Source organism: Erythranthe guttata, chromosome 8 (assembly GCF_056151865.1).
Source record: "Erythranthe guttata isolate IM_541 chromosome 8, IM_541, whole genome shotgun sequence".
NCBI classification, from domain to species: domain Eukaryota; kingdom Viridiplantae; phylum Streptophyta; class Magnoliopsida; order Lamiales; family Phrymaceae; genus Erythranthe; species Erythranthe guttata.
This window is the reverse complement of record NC_142540.1, coordinates 2,506,855-2,529,795: the sequence shown is the minus strand read 5'-3', so window position 1 is coordinate 2,529,795 and position 22,941 is coordinate 2,506,855. Positions and strand designations below refer to the sequence as shown.

At 37.5% G+C, this 22,941-nt stretch overlaps 5 protein-coding genes across 6 annotated transcripts; 4 read left to right on the top strand and 1 right to left on the bottom strand.

Annotated features, from left to right (window-relative positions):
• Positions 1-1,179: 1,179 nt before the first annotated feature.
• LOC148768305 (protein FAR-RED ELONGATED HYPOCOTYL 3-like) lies at positions 1,180-2,593 on the bottom strand. The gene is made up of 3 exons (XM_088822627.1): positions 2,552-2,593; positions 2,207-2,298; positions 1,180-2,011 (listed from the first exon to the last, which is right to left on the bottom strand). The coding sequence occupies exons 1-3, from the start codon at positions 2,591-2,593 to the stop codon at positions 1,180-1,182; spliced, it is 966 nt and encodes a 321-aa protein (XP_088678753.1).
• Positions 2,594-9,542: 6,949 nt separating this feature from the next.
• On the top strand, positions 9,543-11,279 carry ACD2 (accelerated cell death 2 (ACD2)). The gene is made up of 2 exons (XM_012997895.2): positions 9,543-10,008; positions 10,516-11,279. The coding sequence occupies exons 1-2, from the start codon at positions 9,682-9,684 to the stop codon at positions 11,119-11,121; spliced, it is 933 nt and encodes a 310-aa protein (XP_012853349.2). The 5' UTR covers positions 9,543-9,681; the 3' UTR covers positions 11,122-11,279.
• Positions 11,280-11,691: 412 nt separating this feature from the next.
• LOC105972903 (pentatricopeptide repeat-containing protein At5g39350) lies at positions 11,692-14,745 on the top strand. Its single transcript, XM_088821620.1, has one exon. The coding sequence runs from the start codon at positions 11,743-11,745 to the stop codon at positions 14,677-14,679; it is 2,937 nt and encodes a 978-aa protein (XP_088677746.1). The 5' UTR covers positions 11,692-11,742; the 3' UTR covers positions 14,680-14,745.
• Positions 14,746-15,825: 1,080 nt separating this feature from the next.
• Positions 15,826-19,763, top strand: LOC105972888 (initiation factor 4A-like protein). Of its 2 annotated transcripts, none has more exons than XM_012997869.2 (8): positions 15,826-16,121; positions 16,265-16,313; positions 16,408-16,548; positions 16,670-16,903; positions 17,312-17,351; positions 17,565-17,662; positions 17,843-17,897; positions 19,436-19,763. In XM_012997869.2, the coding sequence occupies exons 1-7, from the start codon at positions 15,913-15,915 to the stop codon at positions 17,858-17,860; spliced, it is 789 nt and encodes a 262-aa protein (XP_012853323.1). In that variant the 5' UTR covers positions 15,826-15,912; the 3' UTR covers positions 17,861-17,897; positions 19,436-19,763. The 2 variants fall into 2 exon arrangements, with proteins under 2 accessions (XP_012853323.1, XP_012853331.1); XM_012997877.2 differs by having other exon boundaries at positions 15,836-16,121; positions 17,843-17,892.
• A 1,219-nt stretch (positions 19,764-20,982) lies between these two features.
• On the top strand, positions 20,983-22,941 carry LOC105975597 (protein DETOXIFICATION 48). The gene is made up of 2 exons (XM_013000798.2): positions 20,983-21,199; positions 21,291-22,941. The coding sequence occupies exons 1-2, from the start codon at positions 21,122-21,124 to the stop codon at positions 22,689-22,691; spliced, it is 1,479 nt and encodes a 492-aa protein (XP_012856252.2). The 5' UTR covers positions 20,983-21,121; the 3' UTR covers positions 22,692-22,941.

Sequence of the window (22,941 nt, the reverse complement as noted above, 5' to 3'; positions counted from 1 at the left end):
ATTTCGGGGTGAATCTGTAATATTTGAAATTTATAATTTAAAGGGCATTTTGGTCCTTTCGAGTCAAAAATACACCCACAGTCGCACAATCCGCGTGTGGAGCACACGATAAGCTGACAGGGTCCTTGTTGCCTTAGACTAATTTTCATAGGGGGGTAATTGCTAATTTTTTTAACATGAGGGGTTTTTCAGCAATTTGAAATTACACAAGGGTGGTTTTTGCAAAAAACCCAATAAATAATCATGTTTAACAAAAGCTGCTTTGATTGATTAATTAAATTTTATCTAAGCGACCACTCTATCAATATTACACCTTCGCATTTTCCTGCATTTCTATGCTAATATAATAATAATAACAAAGCCAAGAAATTAATTCACACAAAAATATAATGGCAAAACTGTAAATATATATATATATATATATATATATATATATATATATATATATATATATATATATATATATATATATATATATATATATATATATATATATATATATATATATATATATATATATATATATATATAGAATGTGAATACTTGCGAGAAAATGCTCTTTACGGGTTAATAACTGCTATTTACCGTTCAAAGTAAAAAACAGTTTATCTCTCTAAAACCCCTAAAATTCTAAATTCTCTCCAATTACCCCCATTCCAAAAAATTCAGAATTTTTTTTTTTTCGAAAAATTTCGAAATCAACCAAATTTCGAGCTTGGGCTTCGATATTTTCAGGTAATTTCAACACCTACATGTGTTATATGCAATGGGTAACTCGATTTTGCAACCAATTTCATGTTTAAAAGCCCTACAAATCGATTTGTAGGGCTTTTGAAATTTTCGGAACTTATAGCCAAACGCCCAAGTCGGGCGCCGGCTGCATGAACGGACGCCCAAAGTGGGCGTCTGTTCATGCTGCCGGCGCCCAACTTGGGCGTGGAATCGTTGTTTGAACGCCCGGTTTGGGCGTTTCCCGGGCGAACCGGCGCCCGGTCCAGTTAAGAATATGTTAAGAATATGCTATGTTTCAATAAACTACATGACAGTAAGTTAAATATATATATTTAACAACTTATAAATAAATACCTGCTTGTCGATGTATTACCCAAATGGAAAATTAGATCCGTCCATGCTTTTACAAATTTCTCTTTGTATACGAGCCAAGTGTATTGGAGATACTCAATCAAAATCTGGATAATTCGCGTACTCGTCCAACAAAGCTGTGTAATTCATGGCGAAATCTTCTTCAGACACTGATTTTACCAAGGTTTGCCACGTACCAACTACAAAAGCCGTGCCGCGACGCCTACTATTGCCGAGACATCTTGAAGCACGACGCCCCACATTCATGTTAATGTGCCAAAGACATAAGAGATGAGGTACGGTCGGAAATATATTCTCTAGCGCCTTTATGAGCCCTAACTCTCGATCCGTCACAATGGCACTAGGTAGAGTCTGAGGGGGGAAAAGTCTCTTCAGCTTTTGCAACACCCATGTGTAATGGTCTTCATTTTCATGGCGCAAAAATGCGACTGCTACAGTAAAATTTTTCCCGACAGGAGTAACACCAACAATCTCCAACAAAGGCAATTTGTACTGATTGGTTTTGTAAGTACTGTCAAGTAGTAATACGTACGGAAACTTACTTAACAATTCGACAGATTGAGGGTGAGCCCACATCAAATCAGTAACTGCATGTGTTGTTTCATCAGTACGGAACCACTTGTAATAGTTATGCTCCTCAAGCAACCCAATCAAATGTTGCATCACTGTACGGTCACCCCTAGATAGTCTTTTCAATTTCGCCTCCTCATTGTATATTTGTTTCGAATAAGCATCGAGACCCAAACCATTTTGTCTCAAGTTAGCCAAAATCTTCTTGGGCGGCACATGACTTTGTGACAGATCACTAATGATCTTCGCCTCCTCCTGAGACAATGCACTCATCCCATGCCCGGACTTGTATATCGGAACATGATTATGCTTCCCGTATATTACTCTGACCCCCCATCTATTATCCCATCGTAGTTCTCCGACAATATGAAAACCACAACCTATTTTTTTGCTACCGGTCCTTCTCGGACGCGCGTCTGGATTAGTTGATGGACATTCTCGTTTTTCCCCGAATAGGTCACAAGTCAAAAAAATCTTTTTTTTAGGACTGCTGCTTTTTACTATTTTCACAAAAAGACCTCTTGCAACGAACCTCACCCAAACCACTACCTCATCCTTCGAGTCAAACAACTGAGTAGTGGTAAAATAATCGGTATGATCAACTTCAAATGTAGTCGTATCGTCCTGAAAAAAACGTAAAAAAATTGATTTAAAAAAAAAAAAAAAAAAAAGGTTTAAAATTCAAAAGCCCAACATGGGCGCCCGGCAGTGCAGTGCACGCCCATGTTGGGCGTGCAGTTGGCCTACAAACGCCCATAATGGGCGTGTAACAGCCAACTGCACGCCCAACATGGGCGTGCACTGCACTGTCGGGCGCCCATGTTGGGCTTTTGAATGTTTAGCCCATTTTTTTCGATCGAAAACACGGAATTTTTACCTCGCTGTGTTCGCTATCTCGATCTTCATCCGATGAACTCATTTATGTTCGTATATCACACCAATAAGAATGATTTGTGAAGAAATCGTCTTGAGAGCAATTTTTTTTAGAGAGAGAGAGAGAGAGAGTTTTTTTGAACGGTAAATAGCCTTTTTCAAACGGTAAAAAGCAAATCCCATACTTGCGACTATTTATGTATGTATAATGCGTGGGATAGCATGGGAATTGTAGGGAAGAGACAATTACCTCAACTCCTCTCTCTACACGGTGCGTGCGCCGTTGCACAGTGTCAGGTCAGTACATTTTTATTCCTCTGATTGTTTTATAAATTTTTTATTATTATTATTATTATTATTATTATTATTATTATTATTATTATTATTATTATCATTATTATTATTATTATTATTATTATTATTATTATTATTATTATTATTATTATTATTATTATTATTATTATTATTATTATTATTATTATTATTATTATTATTATTATTATTATTATTATTGTTTAACTATAAATATATATATCATATTCTATACAAATCGTTGGTATTTTTTCGCCGATCGGAGAAATAGGGCAATCATACATCAATAATGCCCAGGGTCAGGGCCTTGACTAATAACTCATTACATCCATCCGTCATCCATTATCCTTCTTCCCTCATTAACTTTCATTCCATTACCCCTCCTTTCTTTATTCTTATACGCCGCCGCCTTCATGTTGTTTACTCCCATTTTGCAGAAAAGCCGATCCAACAACCGGACGAGACAGCTGTTGAAGAAAAGAAGAAGAAACAAGCCATGAAGCAGGCCAAGAAGAAAGAGAAAAAAGACAAGAAAGAGACGAACTGGATCGGACGCGAGATTAAAACTCGTGTCTGCCTGAATTTGATGAGGAAAAAGAAAATTCGCCGTGAAATTGTGAATCAGATGAAGATTGGACAGGGGAAGACGAAGAATGTTTGACGCTTCAAGTTACAACATCGTCACTAGGAGAAGAAGTAAACGCCGACGTTTCGTTTTTTGTTTTTTATATGCTTTCTATTCTTTCATAGTTGAGTCGAGTCGAGTCGAGTCGGTGTGTTGGTTGTTGAGTCGGGTGTTGAGTCGAGTCGGTTTGTTTGACTTCTTCGGTTGTTAAATCTAAATCGAGTCGGTCTTTTTAGTTTTAAAAAATGGGCTCTTTGATATAACACAATCAATACTTCTTTTAATAGAGAAAGACCCAAACTATTTTGCACCATATGAGAAATACCCACTCCGAATTTCAGGCACCCATTTTTCCATTTATATCCCTCCACCTTATACATCCCCATGACCCATTAGTCCACTATCCCCATAACCGTGTCTTTTTTTTTATATATATATTATTATTATTTTATTATTATTATTATTATTATTAATTTATTATTATTATTATTATAATATTTTTTTTAATTGTTTTGAATTTTTTTCGTTTTTTAACTTTTTGTCTCTATCAGGGATGTTATTCGACTATGAAGCATATTAAATCGATGATGATTCAACCGTTGGTTCACGATTTGTGTTATAAATTATAATGAATGTTAATTGAGTATGTCTCATACGTGCCATGAGTTGATTTATAAGTGATACGTAAAATTTTTAGATATAAGGTTCATGTAATATTTTTCATCATCTAGTACGACACCTCTTCCTTACATGTACTTTTTTTTACAACTTGAGATTTTCTCGCTTATACCGATGGTTAGAACCGATGATGATTCAACTGTTGGTTCACGGTTTGAGTTATAATGAATGTTAATTGGGTATGTCCCATACGTGCCATGAGTTGATCTATAAGGGATGCATAATATTTTTAGATATAAGGTTCACAAAAATGATTCAAGAGTCGGTTCACGGTTTGAACCAATGATGATCCAACATATATATATATATATATATATATATATATATATATATATATATATATATATATATATATATATATATATATATATATATATATTTGTTCAACAGTATATAAAGCTTGGCTCGAGCCCCAGCTTGATTAAAAAGATAATAATAAAATATGTACATAAACACGCTAATTTCTGCAATTATATCGGATGAAGAGCAAGTGGATTTTGTGCAAGGTCGTAGTATAGCTACCCCCGCTGTGCTAGCCTAGGAACTTACGGGGAATATTCCTCGTCACGTGGCCGGGGAAACTTGGTGCTCAAGTTATATATGTTGAAAGCATATATATGATAGGTTGGAATGGCGTTCTGTTTTGCGAGCGCTACGTGCATTTGGATTCTCCCATTCAATCGTGGACCTGATATATCGAGTAAAATACGTCAATATTTTCATTGCGTAATCAAGTAAAAAAATTGTTACCTTCGATTTGACAAGTAGCTTGAAGAGCATCAAACGGAAACAAAACTCCTGTTTTCCCAAGAATTGCCACAACACAATTCAATGGTGGATTGGATATCAAAAAATCACACGTATTGAAATTTTAATATAAAAAATATATTAACACTTTCTCCTCGTCCCGATTTCTCAATAAATTTTGTCTGGTCTCAAAAATACTTCAATTATGTATAACAGTTTTCAGTTTTTGATTTGTATAGAATATGATATATATATATATATTTATATGTAAACAATAATAATAATAATAATAATAATAATAATAATAATAATAATAATAATAATAATAATAATAATAATAATAATAATAATAATAATAATAATAATAATAATAATAATAATAATAATAATAATAATAATAATAATAATAATAATAATAATAATAATAATAATAATAATAATAATAATAATAATAATAATAATAATAATAATAATAATAATAATAATAATAATAATAATAATAATAATAATAATAATAATAATAATAATAATAATAATAATAATAATAATAATAATAATAATAATAATAATAATATAATAATAATAATAATAATAATAATAATAATAATAATAATAATAATAATAATAATAATAATAATAATAATAATAATAATAATAATAATAATAATAATAATAATAATAATAATAATAATAATAATAATAATAATAATAATAATAATAATAATAATAATAATAATAATAATAATAATAATAATAATAATAATAATAATAATAATAATAAATTTATAAAACAATTGAGGAATAAAAATGAACTGACCTGACACACTGTTAGAGAAAGGAGTTGAGGTAACTGCCTCTTCCCTACAATTCCATACAATTCTCATGCTATCCCAGCATTATACATATTCAAAACCCAACATCTCCAACAATTTATTTTTCTTCTGATTTAACAATGGCGTCATTCCAATATTCCCTCTCCTTCAACCTCCCACGCCGCCACCATCCTTTTTCCCTCTCCTTCAACCTCCCACGCCGCACCCTCCTTTTTCCCTCTCCTTCAACCTCCCACGCCGCCACCCTCCTTCCCTCTCCTTCAACCTCCCACGACGACACCTTCACGTCGTTTACTTCCATTGTCCGGAGAAGCCGAATCAACAGGACGACAGAAGAAAAGCAGAAGAAGCAGAAGAAGCAGGAGAAGCAGGAGAAAGCCCTGAAACAGAAGAAAATAAGAAGAAGCAGAAGATGCAGGAGAAAGCCCTGAAACAGGCCATGAAGAAACAGAAGAAAAAAGAGAAGAGGGAGTCAAAGAGGATCGGACGCGAGATTAAAACTCGCGTCCGCCTCAATTTCACGTGGAAAAAGAAACTACGCCTTCAAATCGTCAATCACAGAAAGCTTGGCCAGGCAAAGACGACTCGACGCGTTAAGCTGCAGCATCGTTGGACTTGCGGGAAGAAGTAACGACGCCGTTTCCTTTTTGCGTTTTTCATATTTTCTTTAGTTGTTGAGTCGACTCGATTCGACTCGGTCTGAGTCGACTCGCTGTTGTTTGTTGAGTCTGTTGTTGAGTGTGTTTGAGTCGACTCGTTGTTGTTTGTTGAGTCTGTTGAGTCTGTTGTTGAGTCGACTCGCTGTTGTTTGTTGAGTCGGTTGTTGAGTCTGTTGGTTGTTGAGTCTGTCCGAGTCGACTCGTTGAGTTTTTTTTTTTTTCGATAAGGTTGACTCGTTGAGTTTGACTTTTCTTCGGTTGTTGGTCTTTTGAGTTTTAAAAAAAGGGGTAATATGCCATAAGTCCCTCAAACGAAACCCAATTTGAACTAAATGACAAGTTCAAATCCAATCTTTTAATTAAATCCTTAGATGTAAATAATATATGAACAACATCCCTAATTTATTTTTTATTCCTATCTTACCCTTATACCCTAAACATATAACTGTTGCGTCACGTTCTCTCTTGCCGTTCTCTCTCAAACTCACGTTTGCTCCCATCTCCCTTTTTCTCTCCTCTCTCTCTTCTTTTTCTCCATAGCACCATGAAGGCCGCCGCCGCCGGCGACGGAGGGAGAAGGAGCAGGGGCGGCGAAGAGCGTCGTGAGAGAAGGAGCAGGGGCGACGGGTTTTTCTTCGATTTGCCGGAATCTTCACTACGCGAAGAGGTTTTTGGCGATGAACCGTGAGCACAGCCAGATCGATACGCCGATGCCGCCGATTGATTTTGGGGAGATTGAATTGGGGATTGTGAGGGGGTTCCGTTGATTGGAAACTCAATTTAATGTCGATTTGGAAGATTCCATTTAAGATGTCTGCGTATAGGGCTACTGAGAGGGAGAGGGCTAACGTGAGCCAGAGGGAGAACTCTGAATCGGGAAGCGATGGAGCTTCCACTTGCGACGAGAGCGTCGTTCCGGTGGAGGATCCGTTCACTTCGCCGTCGGGGAGGAAATCGTCGCTGCCCGGAAATTATGATCAGTAAAATCTTTATGTCGAAGAAATCGATGGAAGTCAAAACCCCCAAACAACCAGGTAATTATTTTTCTCGTGTGTGTGTCTGTGTGTGAGAGAATAGAGAGGGAGAAAATAGAGATAGATTAATAAAATAAAATGATAAAAAATTTTGACGGTAGATACGCCGAAGGGGAGATTGAGTCGCATACTCCGACGGGAAGAGCGATGAGGATGAATTCGGAGAGCCAGCTACGATGATGACGATAAGTCCACGAACACAGAGAAGTTCCGGACACGCCTCCGATTCTGAACTGCCATAGTATATATACATATATATGTAGATATAAACATATGAAGTTGGAAAAAGATGATGATTATAGAACACTTCTATTTTGACTAGTGTCTCAATTATGCAGTGTTGAGCTTCTTTTTTTTTAGTTGTTTGTTTTTAAATTTGTGATGAACTGAGAGTTATATTCATAATTTATTTTTTTCTAATCATTCATTTCAATTTGAACTTTAAGTTATCTCGAACACAATATTGCAATAATTAGCTACTAACTTGAAAATTAATAATTGAACATGGTGACGCGGTGTTGGGCATGAGGATAGCGTTCGCTGTTTTGCGGCCCTTGTGGTTGGGGATGGTGCCGGTGACGCAGCGATGAAGGGGGTGGGGGATGGCGACGGCAATGTGGGTGGGGTTTGTGATATCTTTAGCGGCTTCACGTTGGCTTTAGCGGCTTCACGTTGGCGTTCGATTTCATGTCTACAGTTGTCTATGGGTGTCTATGGTGTCTAGCGGCTAGGATTCAAAGGAGGAGTTAGGGTTTTAAGAATATTGTGACTACGGAGTTCGATTTCATGTCTACAGTTGTCTATGGGTGTCTATGGTGTCTAGCGGCTAAGATTCAAAGGAGGAGTTAGGGTTTTAAGAATATTGTGACTACGGACTACTACAGTTTTCTACGGGTGTCTATACGTGACTACGGTCTACTACAACTTTCCTACAATTTTCTGTAGATGACTATGGCTGAAAAAAATTTAAAAATTCATAATATTCAATATTATGTAGGAAAAAAAAAGGAAAAGATAGATTATTATAATTATGAAAAAATACGAAAATGGAGAAAAAAAAAATGTTCGACGAAAAAAAATAATAACAAAAATGCTAGATGTAAAATTTAAAATATTAAATGCAGAATGAAAATAATAAAAACAGTTTAAATATTAATTTGTGCAAATTTTATTTTTTGTGTATGATGGGTATTTTTGGAATGAAATTTATAAAGGATGTCAAGCAAATGTTTAGTTTGACTTGTCATTTAGCTCTAATAAAGTTTCTCACAAGGGACCTATATCTTAAAGCCCCTTAAAAAAATGTCATATAATTCCTTTTATTTCTGCATGATTTCCCTTTTATTTATTTTTTATTTTTTTTCCAAACGCACAATACCCAAACAAAAATTACAGATGAGAATAAAAAAATCATTTATTTAATTAATTTATCAATTCAAATTAATAATTAATTATCAATTAAAATTTTAATAATATTATGGTTACTAAATTAAAATTTTATTAATTACATATTAAAAATAATTAATTATTGGGTAAATTCCACTTTACCCCCTCGTACTCTGCCCGAGAATCACTTTACCCCCTCGTACTCTCAATTTCATCGATTTACCCCCTGTACTTGTACAATTTCCCAATATAGCCCTCTCCATCAACTTTTTTCGATTTTGACTCTGACGCCGTTTGGTCAAGAGTCAAAATATTGATGTAAATATTGACTTTTTTCGATTTTGACTCTCGAGTTTAGAAAAAAGAAAGTTTCACACATTCAAATATTTTTTTCTTTGCACTGGGTGAAATCAATCAATTTTTGGGTCTTGATTTTTGCTAAGTTTAGGGCTTCAATTTGAGGATATCTTGGAATGGGAAGTGGTGGGAGAAGAAGAAACGACAATATTGACGGAGAAGAAACGACGCGTTATACGCAGTGGCAATTTTGTAATTTACAGAGTTGACCAAACGGTGTCAGAGTCAAAATCGGCAAAAGTTGAAGAAGAAGGTTGTATTGGGAAATTGTACAAGTACAAGGGGGTAAATCGATAAAATTGAGAGTACGAGGGGGTAAAGTGACTCTCGGGCAGAGTACGAGGGGGTAAAGTGGAATTTACCCTTAATTATTATATCGTGTTCTTAGATTGGGGTTTTCCACCGTTGTAAATTCATCACCGATTTTGTTTTTCTTCAAAAGCTTAAAAATTAAAATATCTGAAGCAAAAATGGCGAAGGAAGATTGTTGATTCTCCTACCTAATGGCTACGATCTCCGCCACACATTCCTATTTCCGTTTCCAACAAGCTTGCCGTCGTTCTGCTCCTGCTCCAGTTTATCGCACTCGATTTTCTCGCCCATCGGCTTCCATGGATTCCGGCGACGAGCTCAGAGCAAAATTCATGGAATTTCCTTACGCCTCTGCTCCGCAAAGAGATCTGATGGTGGAGCTGTTATCCTCTGTGGAGACACACCTTGGACCCTCGCTGCACCCTTGTACCCTACCGTCCGATGTACAACACTTTGGGAATCCCGATGGTACTGCCCATGCTTCTATCCACCTCAGATCCGGCCTTCCTTCTTCTCAGGTAGATTCTCCCACTCTCTGTTTTTTTTTTTTTTTTTTAATTTAAAAAAAAATCATAAATTGGATACAAGTTAGGTATGTAATCGAACTTGAAATCTGTTGCTGTAATCGATTATAATGATATTAAATGTGAAAATTTTGCTGTAATCGAACTTGAAATCTGTTGCTGGAATCCATTATAGTGAAATTAAATGTGAAAATTCTGCTGTAATCGAACTTGAAATCTGTTACCGTAATCGATGAACTGGATTTGAAACTCACTATAATATGAATTTATCCCAACAACTTCAATAAATATATTCATATGATTCTATAATACCATTAGGCAAGTGAGGATTCGATTTCGAAACCGATCATAACAATAGAAGGGCCGGTAGCACGTTCGAAGGTTCTAAATGTTACTTTCGTATATCAGCATCGTAAGAAATGTCACGTTTTATATAGCTTCTCAAACATCATCGAATTCTCTACCCTAGTAAAAATTCTCGAAAACTGCGTGTCTGATCAGGTTGAATTCGTATTGGGAGCTTGGATAAACTGCAAGCTGCCATCTGGCGGGGCCCTCAACATCACAAGCCTCTCAGCCTATCTAAAGCCCTCGACCGATGCACCGCACTTTCTGATCGAACTCATCCAAAGCAGCCCGAAATCTCTTGTTCTAATTCTTGATTTGACTCCACGAAAGGATCTCATTTCTTACCCGGACTACCTTAAAACCTACTACGAGGACACTCAACTGGACAGGCACAGGCAGAGCCTCCAGAAGCTTCCGGAAGTAAGACCCTATTATTCTCCGTCTCTTTATATACGTGCAGTCGTTTCTCCGACGGCCATTGTAGTCTCTATAGATGGCGGTGAAAGGATAAGTATTGATGAGATGATACGAGACCATGTGGGCCCCATTGCAAAGGAGGTGCTTGGGTTTTGGATGGAGACGTGCGCTTGTTCGGAGAGGCGTACGGGAGAATCGGAGAGGGGTTATTTAGCTGAAAGGGATCGGATAATTAAGACTACGACTATTGAGGTGGATCTTGGCTCGAGTTTTCCGAGGTTGTTTGGGCAACAAGTGGCTGATAGAGTGTTGGGTGTTTTGAGAGAGATATATGGTGAATAATCCTTGCATTGTTCGCAATAGATATTTTGTCATCTTAGATTATTAGGTCAATGTATAAGTTTGTGTAGTTCCTACTATCTTGTGAAAATGCTTAAAAAGGAATTGGTATCGACTATCGAGTATTATGCATGAAATTGATGAATTAGGCGGTTGAAAAATCGTGATACAAACGAGAATTCTCAGGGATGTAAGATTAGGAATGGAAATTGAAAGGATCAGATTGGAATTAGCCCTTTCTGTTATGGATAATGGAAAATTCGTAATTTGGAATGAAAAAGATTTGTTCAAAATCCAAAATTTGTTGATCGGAATTGGACGATTTCGTAAAATTTCAACTTTTAGTAACCTAAAATGTAAAAAAATATATGAAATGTGATGATATAAGTGTAAATTTTGTGGAGAAAATGGATAATTATTTTCGGAAATGAAAATCGGAACGAAATCAGAATATCCTACATATATTCCAATTCCAATAAAAGAAATTGGAAATCGGAATTTCGGAATGAATAATATTGTTTCAAAACCGAAAAAAATTGGACCAAAATCAACCGAATGTATATATATCCACGAAAGAAAAGTAAAAGGCTAATAGGAAATTGAACCGATGCTCAACAACTCTTGATGGCGCGCTTTTCTGTGCAAAAACTGTTTTCTCCAAATTTTTTGACTCGTTTCCCTCTCTTCAACCGCCGACTTCATACAAATCCTCAACTCACCGACCATTTTCTCTCTCTACTACCATCCTGCCGGAAAAATAAAGATCTGAGGGCCTTAAAATCTCTTTTAATATTACATGGATTGATTACCCATCAGCCTTTAATCAAACAATTCATTAGCCAATGCTGTAACGTGGGTTCCCCGGGTTTAGCTCTTTCCGCGTTCAAAACAATCGAAACACCAACTCTTTACATGCAGAATTTACTTCTCAGGTGTTTATCCGATAATGGGTTGTTCGAAGATGTGGTGCTTGTTTATCGAAAATGTCGAAATTCTGGACTTTCGTCGGATAACTATACGTACCCTTTCGTGGTCAAGGCATGTGCGGTTTTAAGCGATGTCCGGTTCGGTAATATGGTGCATTGCAGTGTTTTGAGGACTGGGTTTGGGGAGAATCTGGTTGTGCAAACTGCGCTTCTAGATTTTTACTCAAAAGTTGGTGAAACGGGGAATGCACGTAAGCTGTTTGACGAAATTCCTCAACCAGATTCAGTTGCTTGGAATGCGTTAATTTCTGGATATTCTCTTAACAGGCTCGATTACGAGGTTCTTCAGGTTTTTCAGGACATGCGCTTCGTGGGAGTGAAGCCTAACGCTAGCACTTTGGCGAGCATATTTCCTGTGTTCTCTCGTGCCGCAGTTAATGACATTGCTATTTCTCTTCATGGATTGGCTTATAAACTTGGTTATAGTGAGGATGAGTCATTAGTACCTGCTTTAATTTCAATGTATGCCAACTGTGGAGATTTATCGGTTGCTAGAGATATTTTCGATACTTCATCAAGAAAAATTGTTGCCATTTGGAACGCCGTAATATCAGCTTACACGCGGAACCATAAACCCGAAAATGCTCTTTCGATGTTTCAGACGATGATAATGGATGAAATGAAACCGAATATGGTGACATTTGTGTCACTGCTTCCCTCTTCGGAGAATCTTGGTATTAGGTGTATCGAGTCCTTCCATACTTATGTAATAAAATTCGGGTTCGAGAAGGAGATCTCTATCATCACGGCTCTTCTGTCAGTATATGCTAAACTGGGTAATATCGATTCGGCCGAGTTCTTTTTTCATAACGTACGTTTAAAGAATCGCCTATTGTGGAATTCGATGGTTTCAGCATACGCGGGAAACGGTGTATGGGGACGAAGTTTAGATTCATTCTCTCTCATGCAGAAGGATGGTTTCAAACCAGATTCAATTTCGATTATCAGTGTTCTTTCTTCATGCTCTGGATTGAAGGCCACTCTTCTCGGAAAATCTGCACATGCATTTACTATCAAGAATGATATCGATTCAAATCTCAACGTGTCGAACGTGTTCTTGGCTTTTTATTGCCATTGCTGTGAGTTGGTATATTCTTTCAGGATATTCGACAGAATGGTTCTAAAAAGTGTCGTTTCGTGGAATACGATGATTTCCGGATGTGTGGATAACGGAGAATTTGAGAGGGCAATGCTCGTATTTGATCGAATGAGGCAAACTGTAAACTTTGATTTGGTTACCTTGATAAGCATTCTTCCTTCTTGCCACGAAAATCCGATTCTTGGTTTGAATATTCATAGCTTTGCTGTAAGAACTGGTTTGACAAGTGATGTTTCCTTATGTAATGCTCTTGTTAGCATGTACGTCAACTGCGGAGATCTCGATTCAGCGAGGCTAGTGTTCAACGATATGCCACGGAGAACGGTGGTTTCTTGGAATGCTATTCTAACTGGCTGTCGTTTGCACAACTTACAGACGGAGGCCATTGAATTGTTCAAAGAAATGACGAAAGAAGAAGAAGAAGAGGATCGAAAACCGAATTATGTAACTTTGCTGAATGTGCTGCCTTCATGCTATACACTTCTTCAAGGTAAATCAATCCATGCTTACGCGTTTAGGAGGTGGGTCCCGCTCGAGACCCCTCTTCTCACTTCTCTCATGATCATGTACGCTCGATTCGAAAATTTAGCATCTTGCACGAGGCTGTTTTCTGTTGGAGACAAGACAAATATTTCTCTATGGAACACTATTATATCATCACATCTACTCTCCCAAAACGGTGCTTCGGCATTTTCCTTTTTCATCGAATTATTGAGGAACGAAATCGACCCCGATGATGTCACGATTCTCAACCTCGTATTGGCATGTGTCCATCTCAAGAGCCTGCAAATCTCGAACTCTGTTTTGTCCTATGTTGTAAGAAAAGGGTTCGACAAAGATGTGGCGGTCAGCAATTCGCTGATTGATATGTACGCGAAATGTGGGAGCCTCTCCACTGCAAGGATGCTCTTCGAGGAGGGGGGCCCACGAACGGACCCCGTTTCTTGGAGTGCGATAATAAACGGGTACGGATTGCATGGGGATGGAAAAGAAGCCCTCGCCCTTTACTCGAGGATGAAGCTACTGAATCTGAGGCCCGATAAAGTCACCTACACGAGTATTCTATCTGCGTGCAGCCATGCTGGTTTGTTCGAGCAAGGCTTGATGGTTTTCGGTGCTATGGTGGGTGACGGTATATTACCCGGTGTCGAGCACTACGGTTGCATGGTAGATCTTCTTGGCCGAACGGGGCGTTTGGACGAGGCGTACGAAATCGTGAAGAATTTGCCGAGTGGAAGTTACGTAAATGCCCTTGAGTCGGTGTTGGGTGCTTGTTTGAGCCATGGGAATTATTCTCTTGGAGAAGAAATAGGTAGGCATCTTCTTGATGTGAAGAATATTAAAGATTGTGGGCCTTATGTAATTCTGCATAATATTTATGCAGCTGCTGGGAAATGGGTGGAGGCTAATAATGTAAGGATGGTAATGCAACAGAAACAGTTCTGTAAAGATCCTGGCTTCAGTTTTGAAGTATAGTTTGTAAGTTAGAATATTTTTTAATATATTTTTTTTAATATTAAATAATTTAACATATTTTCTTAGTATTTTTTTTTGAGTAAATATTTTCTTAGTATTTGTTTGCAAGTAAAATGTGAATTTACAATACTTTGCTTAAAAAAAGAAGGGTAAATAAAAAAAAAAAAAAAAAAAAAAAAAAAAAAAAAGAAACTGAACTTAGGCTAAATAACAAAAAATACCCTCACTTATTTGTAATTATCGAAATCCCCCTCTGACTAACTGTTGACGAGTTTTTTAACAGAAAATTGAATTAGTCTATTATAACTTCTGTTATAGGTGAGACATAAAAGAAAATATTAGAAATTGTGTAAAGTCAGAGTCCTTAAAATAGAAAAGATTTCATGAAAAGCTACAGTGTATGTGTTGGTGTAAGATGGAAATAAATATTAAGGGCATGTTTGGTTTCATTTCTAAAACCAATTTTTAGTTCTATACTATTCATAAAACCGAGATCATGTTTGTTTTACAATTTTCTCCAGAAAATCTCATTTTTTCTTATCAAATTTCTATTGAAAATACACTATTCATACTTTTTCAATTTTCAAACCTATTAAAACCTACTACTAACATATATATTTTATTCCATCAACTCATTTCTATCTCCTCATTAATATTCACACTCTCTCCTCTCATTTCTCTCTCCTCATTAATATCTATACTTTATTTCCTCCCAATTTTTGTATCTACTACTACTACAAATATAATAATAATAATAATAATAATAATCAATATCATCATCCTCAATCATTATATTCTACTTTTGCACGTACTTTCGTAGATAAAATTCACCGCAACCAAACATATTTTCATTTCTATACCTTCATAAAACTAAAAATTCCCCTTCATGCAAACATATTCTCATTTTTTACACAAAAACCAATAAACTACTTTTTCCATCAGAAATTTTGAAAACTAGAAATTCTCATTGAAAACATAAACAAACATCCCCTAAGGGGTTTGTTAATTACGAATAGGTGAACGTGATTTTTGTAATTTAACCTAAGTTTCGGGAGTTTTTCGTAATTTATCAAAAAAAGAAAATAAAGAAAAAATAAAGTGTCCCTACTTATTAGTATTTCTTATTATATAATACAATTTTGTTTTCCGAAATCGTCATCCGAATAGGATATTCCCGTCACGTGACATCATCGGTTCAAATATCCTCGCCGGAACAAAACTTTAGGGAGTGGAATGCAAATTTACCTTATTTTTGGTCCTCGCTATAATAAAGAGAAAACGAAGTGGTGCCCGTCGGCCGTCGGGAATTCCGAAGGCAACCTGAACAGTAAACGAAGCGAAGAGCAAAGTTTCGGCGGCGATTCTGCAAACGAAAAGATATACGAAATGGACGCCACCGAATCTCCTCTGTCAACATCTCCTTCGCCGTCGTCTTCCTTCAGGTACTATTTTCACCTCTCTCTCTCTCTCTCTCTCTCTCTCTCTCTCTCTGAATTACATTGTTGTTTCATGTGTTGGCTTTCCGCTTCTTTTATCACTTGGAGAATCGGTCAAAAATTGATGTGATTTATCTGTTAATTTTCAGTCCACAGCGCCATTTCTACCTTGCTGTTGACAGACTCCAATTTAAGATGGTTCTGAACAAACCTTTCAGTACATTTTTGTGGCTCTTAATTCTGTATATTAATTCCAATTACTGAAAAAAAATTGGGGAAAAAAATTTCACAGGAAACTCTAGTGGATCTCTTAGGCATGGCTGGGCGGCGTCCTTGCCTTCCAATGGTTGTTTGTTGCAGCACTCGTGATGAACTCGATGCCGTCTGCTCCTATGTCTCTAATCTGTCGTCTTATATTTCCGTTTCGTCGCTTGTACGGAATGCTTTTTTGTATTTTTTTCTGGAACAAATTATGATTACGGTTTTTTTTTTTTTTTTCTGTTGTAATTAGAATCTATTATACAGTTTCTGAAATTTCTAGATTGATCTTGCAGTATAGTGACCTTTCTGAAGCAGATAGGGCGCGTGTACTGGATAATTTTAGGCAGGCAACTGTGAGATGGAATAGGTTGGGGAGAGAGGAAGAAGCTGATATGGAGGTGGAAAAGGAAGAGGAGAACAAATCACAATTGATTGTTGTGACGGATGCCTGCCTTCCTCTTCTTGCCTCCTCGGAGTTGCCTGTTTCTGCTCGTATTTTGATCAATTATGAACTGCCAAACAAGAAGGTATATGTTTGTAGCCATGTTTTTTGTGACCTTTTCCCCCCGAGAATTGTGGTTTCTGTTTTCAATGTTGATTTATGGATTGATTTTTCGCTTGAACTAACGCATGTAGACATTCGATTATGCCGTAAGAAGGAATAGTGGCTTCTTGTATGCACTCTGTTACAGAATGTGTTTACTAAATGGTACCAATATCTCCGGTTATTGATCTATGCAACGGAAACCACATTGTACAGCAGAAGGCAAATTCAATATTCATCTAGAATTGACTTCGAAATACATCTATTTATGTATAGAATTTGCAACAGAGGAACAACACTGGTGATACTTCTGTGTAATTTTGATACACATACTTGTTAGATAATTTAATTGAAATCAAGTCTCCAACAAAATTTATACGTTCTGCAACAGGAGACATATATGAGGCGCATGGCTGCTTGTCTCTCAGCAGGTTCGTCTTCAATTGAAGGATTATGACTTGGCCAAAGAGGGTGAAAAAGATTGAAGTAACAAAATGATTGCGTCCTTACTTTCTTCTTCGAAATCAGTCATGCAAATACTAGAAATCAGTTTCAACTTTTCCGTCTTTCATATCGTAGCATGGTTTTTACTCTTACATTTAAATGGTAACCTTGTTGCTTTTTTTTTTTTTGACTGTATAAAGATGGGATAGTGATTAGCATGGTTGTTGGTGGGGAAGTGGTTATTCTTAAAAGTCTTGAAGAAAGCAGTGGTCTGTTCATAGCTGAAATGCCTATACACGTAAGTTCTTGTTCATGTTTCATTTACGCCCTTCTCGTATCGCATTGATTTTTAAGGTGGTGTTAAGAAAATTACCGTCATTGCTTACAATCACAACAACTAACATTGCCTTTCAGTTTTGATAAATTTAATTTCTCGTATATGCTATTTGATAACTGATAAAATGTTTGCTTCGAGCAGATTTTTGAGATGATTTGAAAATATCAACCCTCTTGGATGCCAGAAAATATGTAAGGTTTGTAATGTGTACCTTCTCAATAATTTTCCGTCTCGTAATATATCACGTTTGGTTCAGCTTGATATCATTACTCTCAAAATGTGTGCATTTAGTTTTTTTGTATGTTTAGCCTATCTCAATTGCTGACTATACTATTTTATATGTTTCGTTTACGATGAAAATGCAGTTTCACGTATCTAGGTTTTAAAAAATGGCTGGTAGGCAGAAATGGTGTATAAGGCCATAAGGGGAAGCATAGGCATCATAAGAACTCATTCTTGAAAAAGGAAGTTGAAATGCTCATGTATTGGCTATATCCTTCACATCTTATATGTTTCGTTTACTTTGAATCTTCGAAGTTGGATTGTTGCCAAAAAAAATGAGAAGGCCAAATTTGGATAAACCATGCGTCAATTCTCTGTTTGTCAAAGGGTTAAATCAATAAGGATTGTCATTCGTTCTCCTCGTGTTTCCTCACTACCAAACAGCAATAAGTATTATCCTTTCTCAGGTGGAAGAATTCTATCATGTTTCATCTTTCATAAGGAAAATAGTCTTTGGATTTCGAATCATGTTAGTAAAATATATAGATGTGAAACTACGGTTTCGGAAATCCATACTTGATGGCAGCTATAAGCAGGCAACACTTGATCATTTAACAAAAAAATACGTAAAGAAGAATAAGATAAATCGTCATCCTAGAGAACTGACTCATTCTTCTATATGGGCTTCTGTCTTCACCTCTTATTATTTCATGCCCATCAAATTTAAATTTCTCGGAGTCAATGTGTTGCAGCTAGCAATAGTTGGCTTCAATTGTTACCACGGTTTGTATTTTACTTTATACTTTGATTGCCAGCATTATTCTCCTTGTGCTCCTTTTGATGATCAAGGCTTAAATAAATATCTGTATATCCTGTAAATAGGAGACATGTTCCTCCAAAATTTCCATCTTTGAATAACCTTTGCTTCATATGAGTCATGTCTGCATCAACATACTAGGGTTAGCGGGGACCGCCACATATACATTACGAGTGAAGTTCGTTTTCTGATGCTTCTTTTTTTGGTAAAGTTTCGATTAGGCCCACTTCTGGTCCTGCTGAATGATCTTTTGCATGTTCTTGAGCAGGTTTTTCAGTCTCAGCTTTAGGTCCCCACTGACTGGTGAAGTGTAGCTTTTCTTAATCTCATCTAGGGCTTATCTTTTCTATTTTCCAGTTGCGTATAGCTGTAGGAATCACTAGAATTTTATCCATTTATGGAGAATCGTAATTCCTCTCTCCTAAGCACTTTCGTTGAGAGTTGATACTTGATAATAAATTTGGTGGCTCGTGTCGAAATCTCATCCACTTGGAAATTGGCAGGTGGGGGAAAATGATTATAGGGTAGTTGAAGTTTTTTAACTTGGTTTTTGCCGAGTATAGAACAATGAATTTGTTAGAACTTGTTTAGCTCTAATTTAGAATTTCATATTTACGACATCGGCTTATGATACGTTGCTATGTATAGTTCTTTCATCCACAACTTTAATACCTTTTTTTAATTTTCTCTTGCAGCAATTATGGAAGTATCTCAAAATAGTCAAAGAACTGCTGGATTATTTTGAAATGTGATGAAGGGTCAAGCACTCGAACATGGCCTTTTCTCATGGTAGCCTTCGTTTGATATCTGCTAGCAAAAAGTAGGTTAGCCCTTTCTTGACGAAATAAATGGGGAAAAAAAATCTTTTTTGACGGTGAAATTTTCCATGGATCTATCAAGGCTGTCTATTTAGAGTAGAACAGAGTCAAACAATACCGTCTTAATTTGTTAAATGGTTCATTGTATCTTATTCTACATGTTCAAATTAGAAAACTTCAGCATCTTTTCGAATTCGGTATGAAATCGACAATTCAGAAGCCTTAGTTTTCATGTTAGAGACACCACATGTGAAGTTTTGTCCCTGTTTTGCCCGTTTCAAGCAATTAAACTCGAGAGGTAGGCATATAAGAAAGCAAGATCCTGTCTGGCTTTACGGAAGGAAGACAGAAAAATAGGAATAATGAGATATGGTCCCCTATATTTTGTTTACGATCATATATTGGTCAATAATGTTTGTATTATTTCTGTTGCACATCGGTTTCCATTAAGGTAATGATACGTAACTTTCTGTGGCCTACCTCTCTGATAATTAAACACTGCACTCCGACCGAGTTTGCTGTATCGAAAGGAATCCGATATACAAGCAGTGGGTACTGATATTTAGATATTTATCTCAACTACTGACGTGATCATGCAATTTCGACAGATTTATCGAAATTTGCTGATTATTATTATTATTATTATTGTTTTTTATTTTTTATTTTTTATTTTTTGCTAATTTGGGGAAATTTTCTTTAGAATAACATGAATTGAACTGGAAAAATGTTTTGATTATTGTATTCTCCTTGGCCTGAAAAGAATCTCCAGATGGATTGATATACATACAAGTATTATATATATATATACTGTGGAAAGTGACAAAAGAGAAGGCGCGCCTTTCTCTTACATGTACTCGTGCGTCATTTCAGACTTGCAGCGTGGAGTCGCACGTGAGGTACTGATCCCAGTCGGATCCACATCCTTTTTAGAGTCCGTGGCACGTGTAATGCATGCTAGTACAAGCCCCACTTGTACGTAAAACTGTATATAGTTGTAATAAGCGGTATAACTCATGCATAAGCCACTTTGTACACATCCACAGTGAATGTGCGCGCGATTGTGTCTCAATTTTTGGTGCAAAATAAGTTTCCACTAAAATTAGGGGTTGCTACTTGCTAACAAAAAGATATTTCAGATATGCCACGTGTAAGCAAGATTTAAATATTTATAAAAAAAAAAGGAAGGGTTAGACTACAAACAAAGACAAAGCTTCTTCCCAGTGCCACCTTCAAACTCTCCCAAGTAAAAACACACATTTTCTCACCTAAAACACACACTCAATCAACTGCAGGCGTGTGTGTGTGTGTGTGTGTGTGTGTGTGTGTGTGTGTGTGTGTGTGTGTGTGTGAGAGAGAGAGAGAGAGAGAGAGAGAGAGGACACAGATATAGATAGACATGCATCTTTGGATTTTTATGTTTCCTAAGGTTGAAGCATTTCATGTTTTTGGAGTTATAAAAATAGCCCCCTCAACCACCCCTTTTTTCTCATGTGCTTCAAATTCAATTATTTACTTCTCTAATTTCCAGAGACCACAAAATTCATTTCTTGAGTATCTGTTTCCATGGCAGCTTCACCAACTTCTTCTCCTCTACTTCTCGCCGAACAAGATTCTGAGCCTTCCCATCTCTCTTTATCAGAGGTTACAAAACTTGCCCAATCAACCTTATCCATATATTTGTCTCTATAGTTTATATATATCTCATGTTCTTGTCTGTATGTATATATCTCAGGTGATGTTAGAGATTAAAATGATATACTCAATCGCGTTCCCGATGATAATCACCGGCCTACTAATCTACGGAAAATCCCTAATATCAATGCTGTTCTTGGGGAAGCTAGGCAAGGAAGCATTAGCCGGCGGCTCCCTCGCAATCGGGATAGCCAACATCACCGGTTATTCCGTAATATCGGGGTTAGCTTTGGGCATGGAGGCCATTTCTTCTCAAGCCTTCGGGGCCAAGCAACTGCCACTCATGTACCAAACCCTACAACGCACTGTCGTCATTCTTTTATCCGCATGCATTCCGTTGTCCATTATGTGGCTAAATATCGAACCGGTTCTTGTTTTCTGCAAACAAGATCCCGCCGTTTCCGCCATAGCCGCTACTTATCTCAATTTCTGCGTGCCGGATCTTTTTTTCCAGTCGCTTATAAACCCGGTCAAGATTTATCTCCGGTCGCAAAACATCACTCTCCCTCTTATTTCCGGCGCCGGTTTCTCTCTCTTTCTGCATGCTCCGATCAACTATTTTCTTGTCGAGAAATTGAGCCTTGGTGTGAAGGGGGTTGCTTTGGGGGTGGCAATGGCGGATTTTGTTCTTCTTGTTACGTTGGTTGTTTATTTGTGGTTTTGGCGGCGGAATGTTCAGATGAAATGTTTGTGGGCGGGGTGGAGTTTTTTCGACCGGGAATGGAGGTCGATTCTAAGGCTCTCTCTGCCGAGTTGCTTCTCCGTTTGCCTCGAGTGGTGGTGGTACGAGATTATGATACTCTTGTCGGGGGTCTTGCCGAACGACGACGCTGCCGAGGCGGTGGCCGCCATGGGGGTTTTGATCCAGGCCACCTCCCTCGTCTACATCTTCCCGGCGGCGCTGAGCCTCGCGGCGTCGACGCGCGTGGGGAACGAGTTGGGAGCCGGCCGCCCCGGCCGGGCGCGGGCATCATCCGCCGTGTCGTTCCTCTGCGCGGGCCTGACGGGCCTGGCGGCGGCGACGTTCATGGTGACACTCGGCGGCGCGTGGGGGCGGGCGTTCACGGAGGACGGGGCGATAGTGGGGCTGACGTCGGCGATCATGCCGGTGGTGGGGATGTGCGAGCTGGGGAACTGCCCGCAGACCGCCGGGTGCGGCGTGCTGAGGGGCACGGCGAGGCCGACGGTGGGGGTGCATATTAACCTGGGGTCGTTTTACGGGGTGGGTTTGCCGCTGGCGGTGTTTTTGGGCTTTGTGATGAAAATGGGGTTATTGGGCCTTTGGTTGGGCCTATTGGGGGCTCAGATCGTCTGTGCCATTCTTATGGTGTGGGCGTTGACCAAAACTGATTGGGTGGTGGAAACACACAGGGCTAAGGACTTGATTGGTCTGGAATTTAATCATCAAGATGAACAACATCAAAGAAAAATGTTGTGCTGATTCTTGAACTCGTATTATTTTCTTCTTATTATAAACAACTTGCATTTTTTTTTATTTTTTTATTTTTCTTTTCTTCCTTGTAAATAAATAAATTTTATAAGAAGAATAAAAAATGGCCCCATGAATTCAAAAAAGCAAAAGATGCCAAATTTTTAGGTCTTCATTAGCATATTCTTTCCACCACTACATGTACAAATTACAATCAATTAAAAAAAAATCTCTCAATCAACCATAGAAGTGAACCAAAGAA

Bases quoted from the DNA above. Each gene is read 5' to 3' on its own strand.
- LOC148768305 (XM_088822627.1), bottom strand. From the start codon at position 2,593: ATGAGTTCATCGGATGAAGATCGAGATAGCGAACACAGCGAG. The intron at 2,299-2,551 runs GTAAAAATTCCG...CGTTTTTTTCAG, and splicing joins GAGATAGCGAACACAGCGAG to GACGATACGACTACATTTGA. The intron at 2,012-2,206 runs GTTCGTTGCAAG...ATGGGATAATAG, and splicing joins GAGGTAGTGGTTTGGGTGAG to ATGGGGGGTCAGAGTAATAT.
- ACD2 (XM_012997895.2), top strand. From the start codon at position 9,682: ATGGCTACGATCTCCGCCACACATTCCTATTTCCGTTTCCAACAAGCT. The intron at 10,009-10,515 runs GTAGATTCTCCC...GTGTCTGATCAG, and splicing joins CCGGCCTTCCTTCTTCTCAG to GTTGAATTCGTATTGGGAGC.
- LOC105972903 (XM_088821620.1), top strand. From the start codon at position 11,743: ATGGCGCGCTTTTCTGTGCAAAAACTGTTTTCTCCAAATTTTTTGACT.
- LOC105972888 (XM_012997869.2), top strand. From the start codon at position 15,913: ATGCAAATTTACCTTATTTTTGGTCCTCGCTATAATAAAGAGAAAACG. The intron at 16,549-16,669 runs GTACGGAATGCT...TTGATCTTGCAG, and splicing joins ATATTTCCGTTTCGTCGCTT to TATAGTGACCTTTCTGAAGC. The intron at 16,904-17,311 runs GTATATGTTTGT...GTTCTGCAACAG, and splicing joins ATGAACTGCCAAACAAGAAG to GAGACATATATGAGGCGCAT.
- LOC105975597 (XM_013000798.2), top strand. From the start codon at position 21,122: ATGGCAGCTTCACCAACTTCTTCTCCTCTACTTCTCGCCGAACAAGAT. The intron at 21,200-21,290 runs GTTACAAAACTT...TATATATCTCAG, and splicing joins CCCATCTCTCTTTATCAGAG to GTGATGTTAGAGATTAAAAT.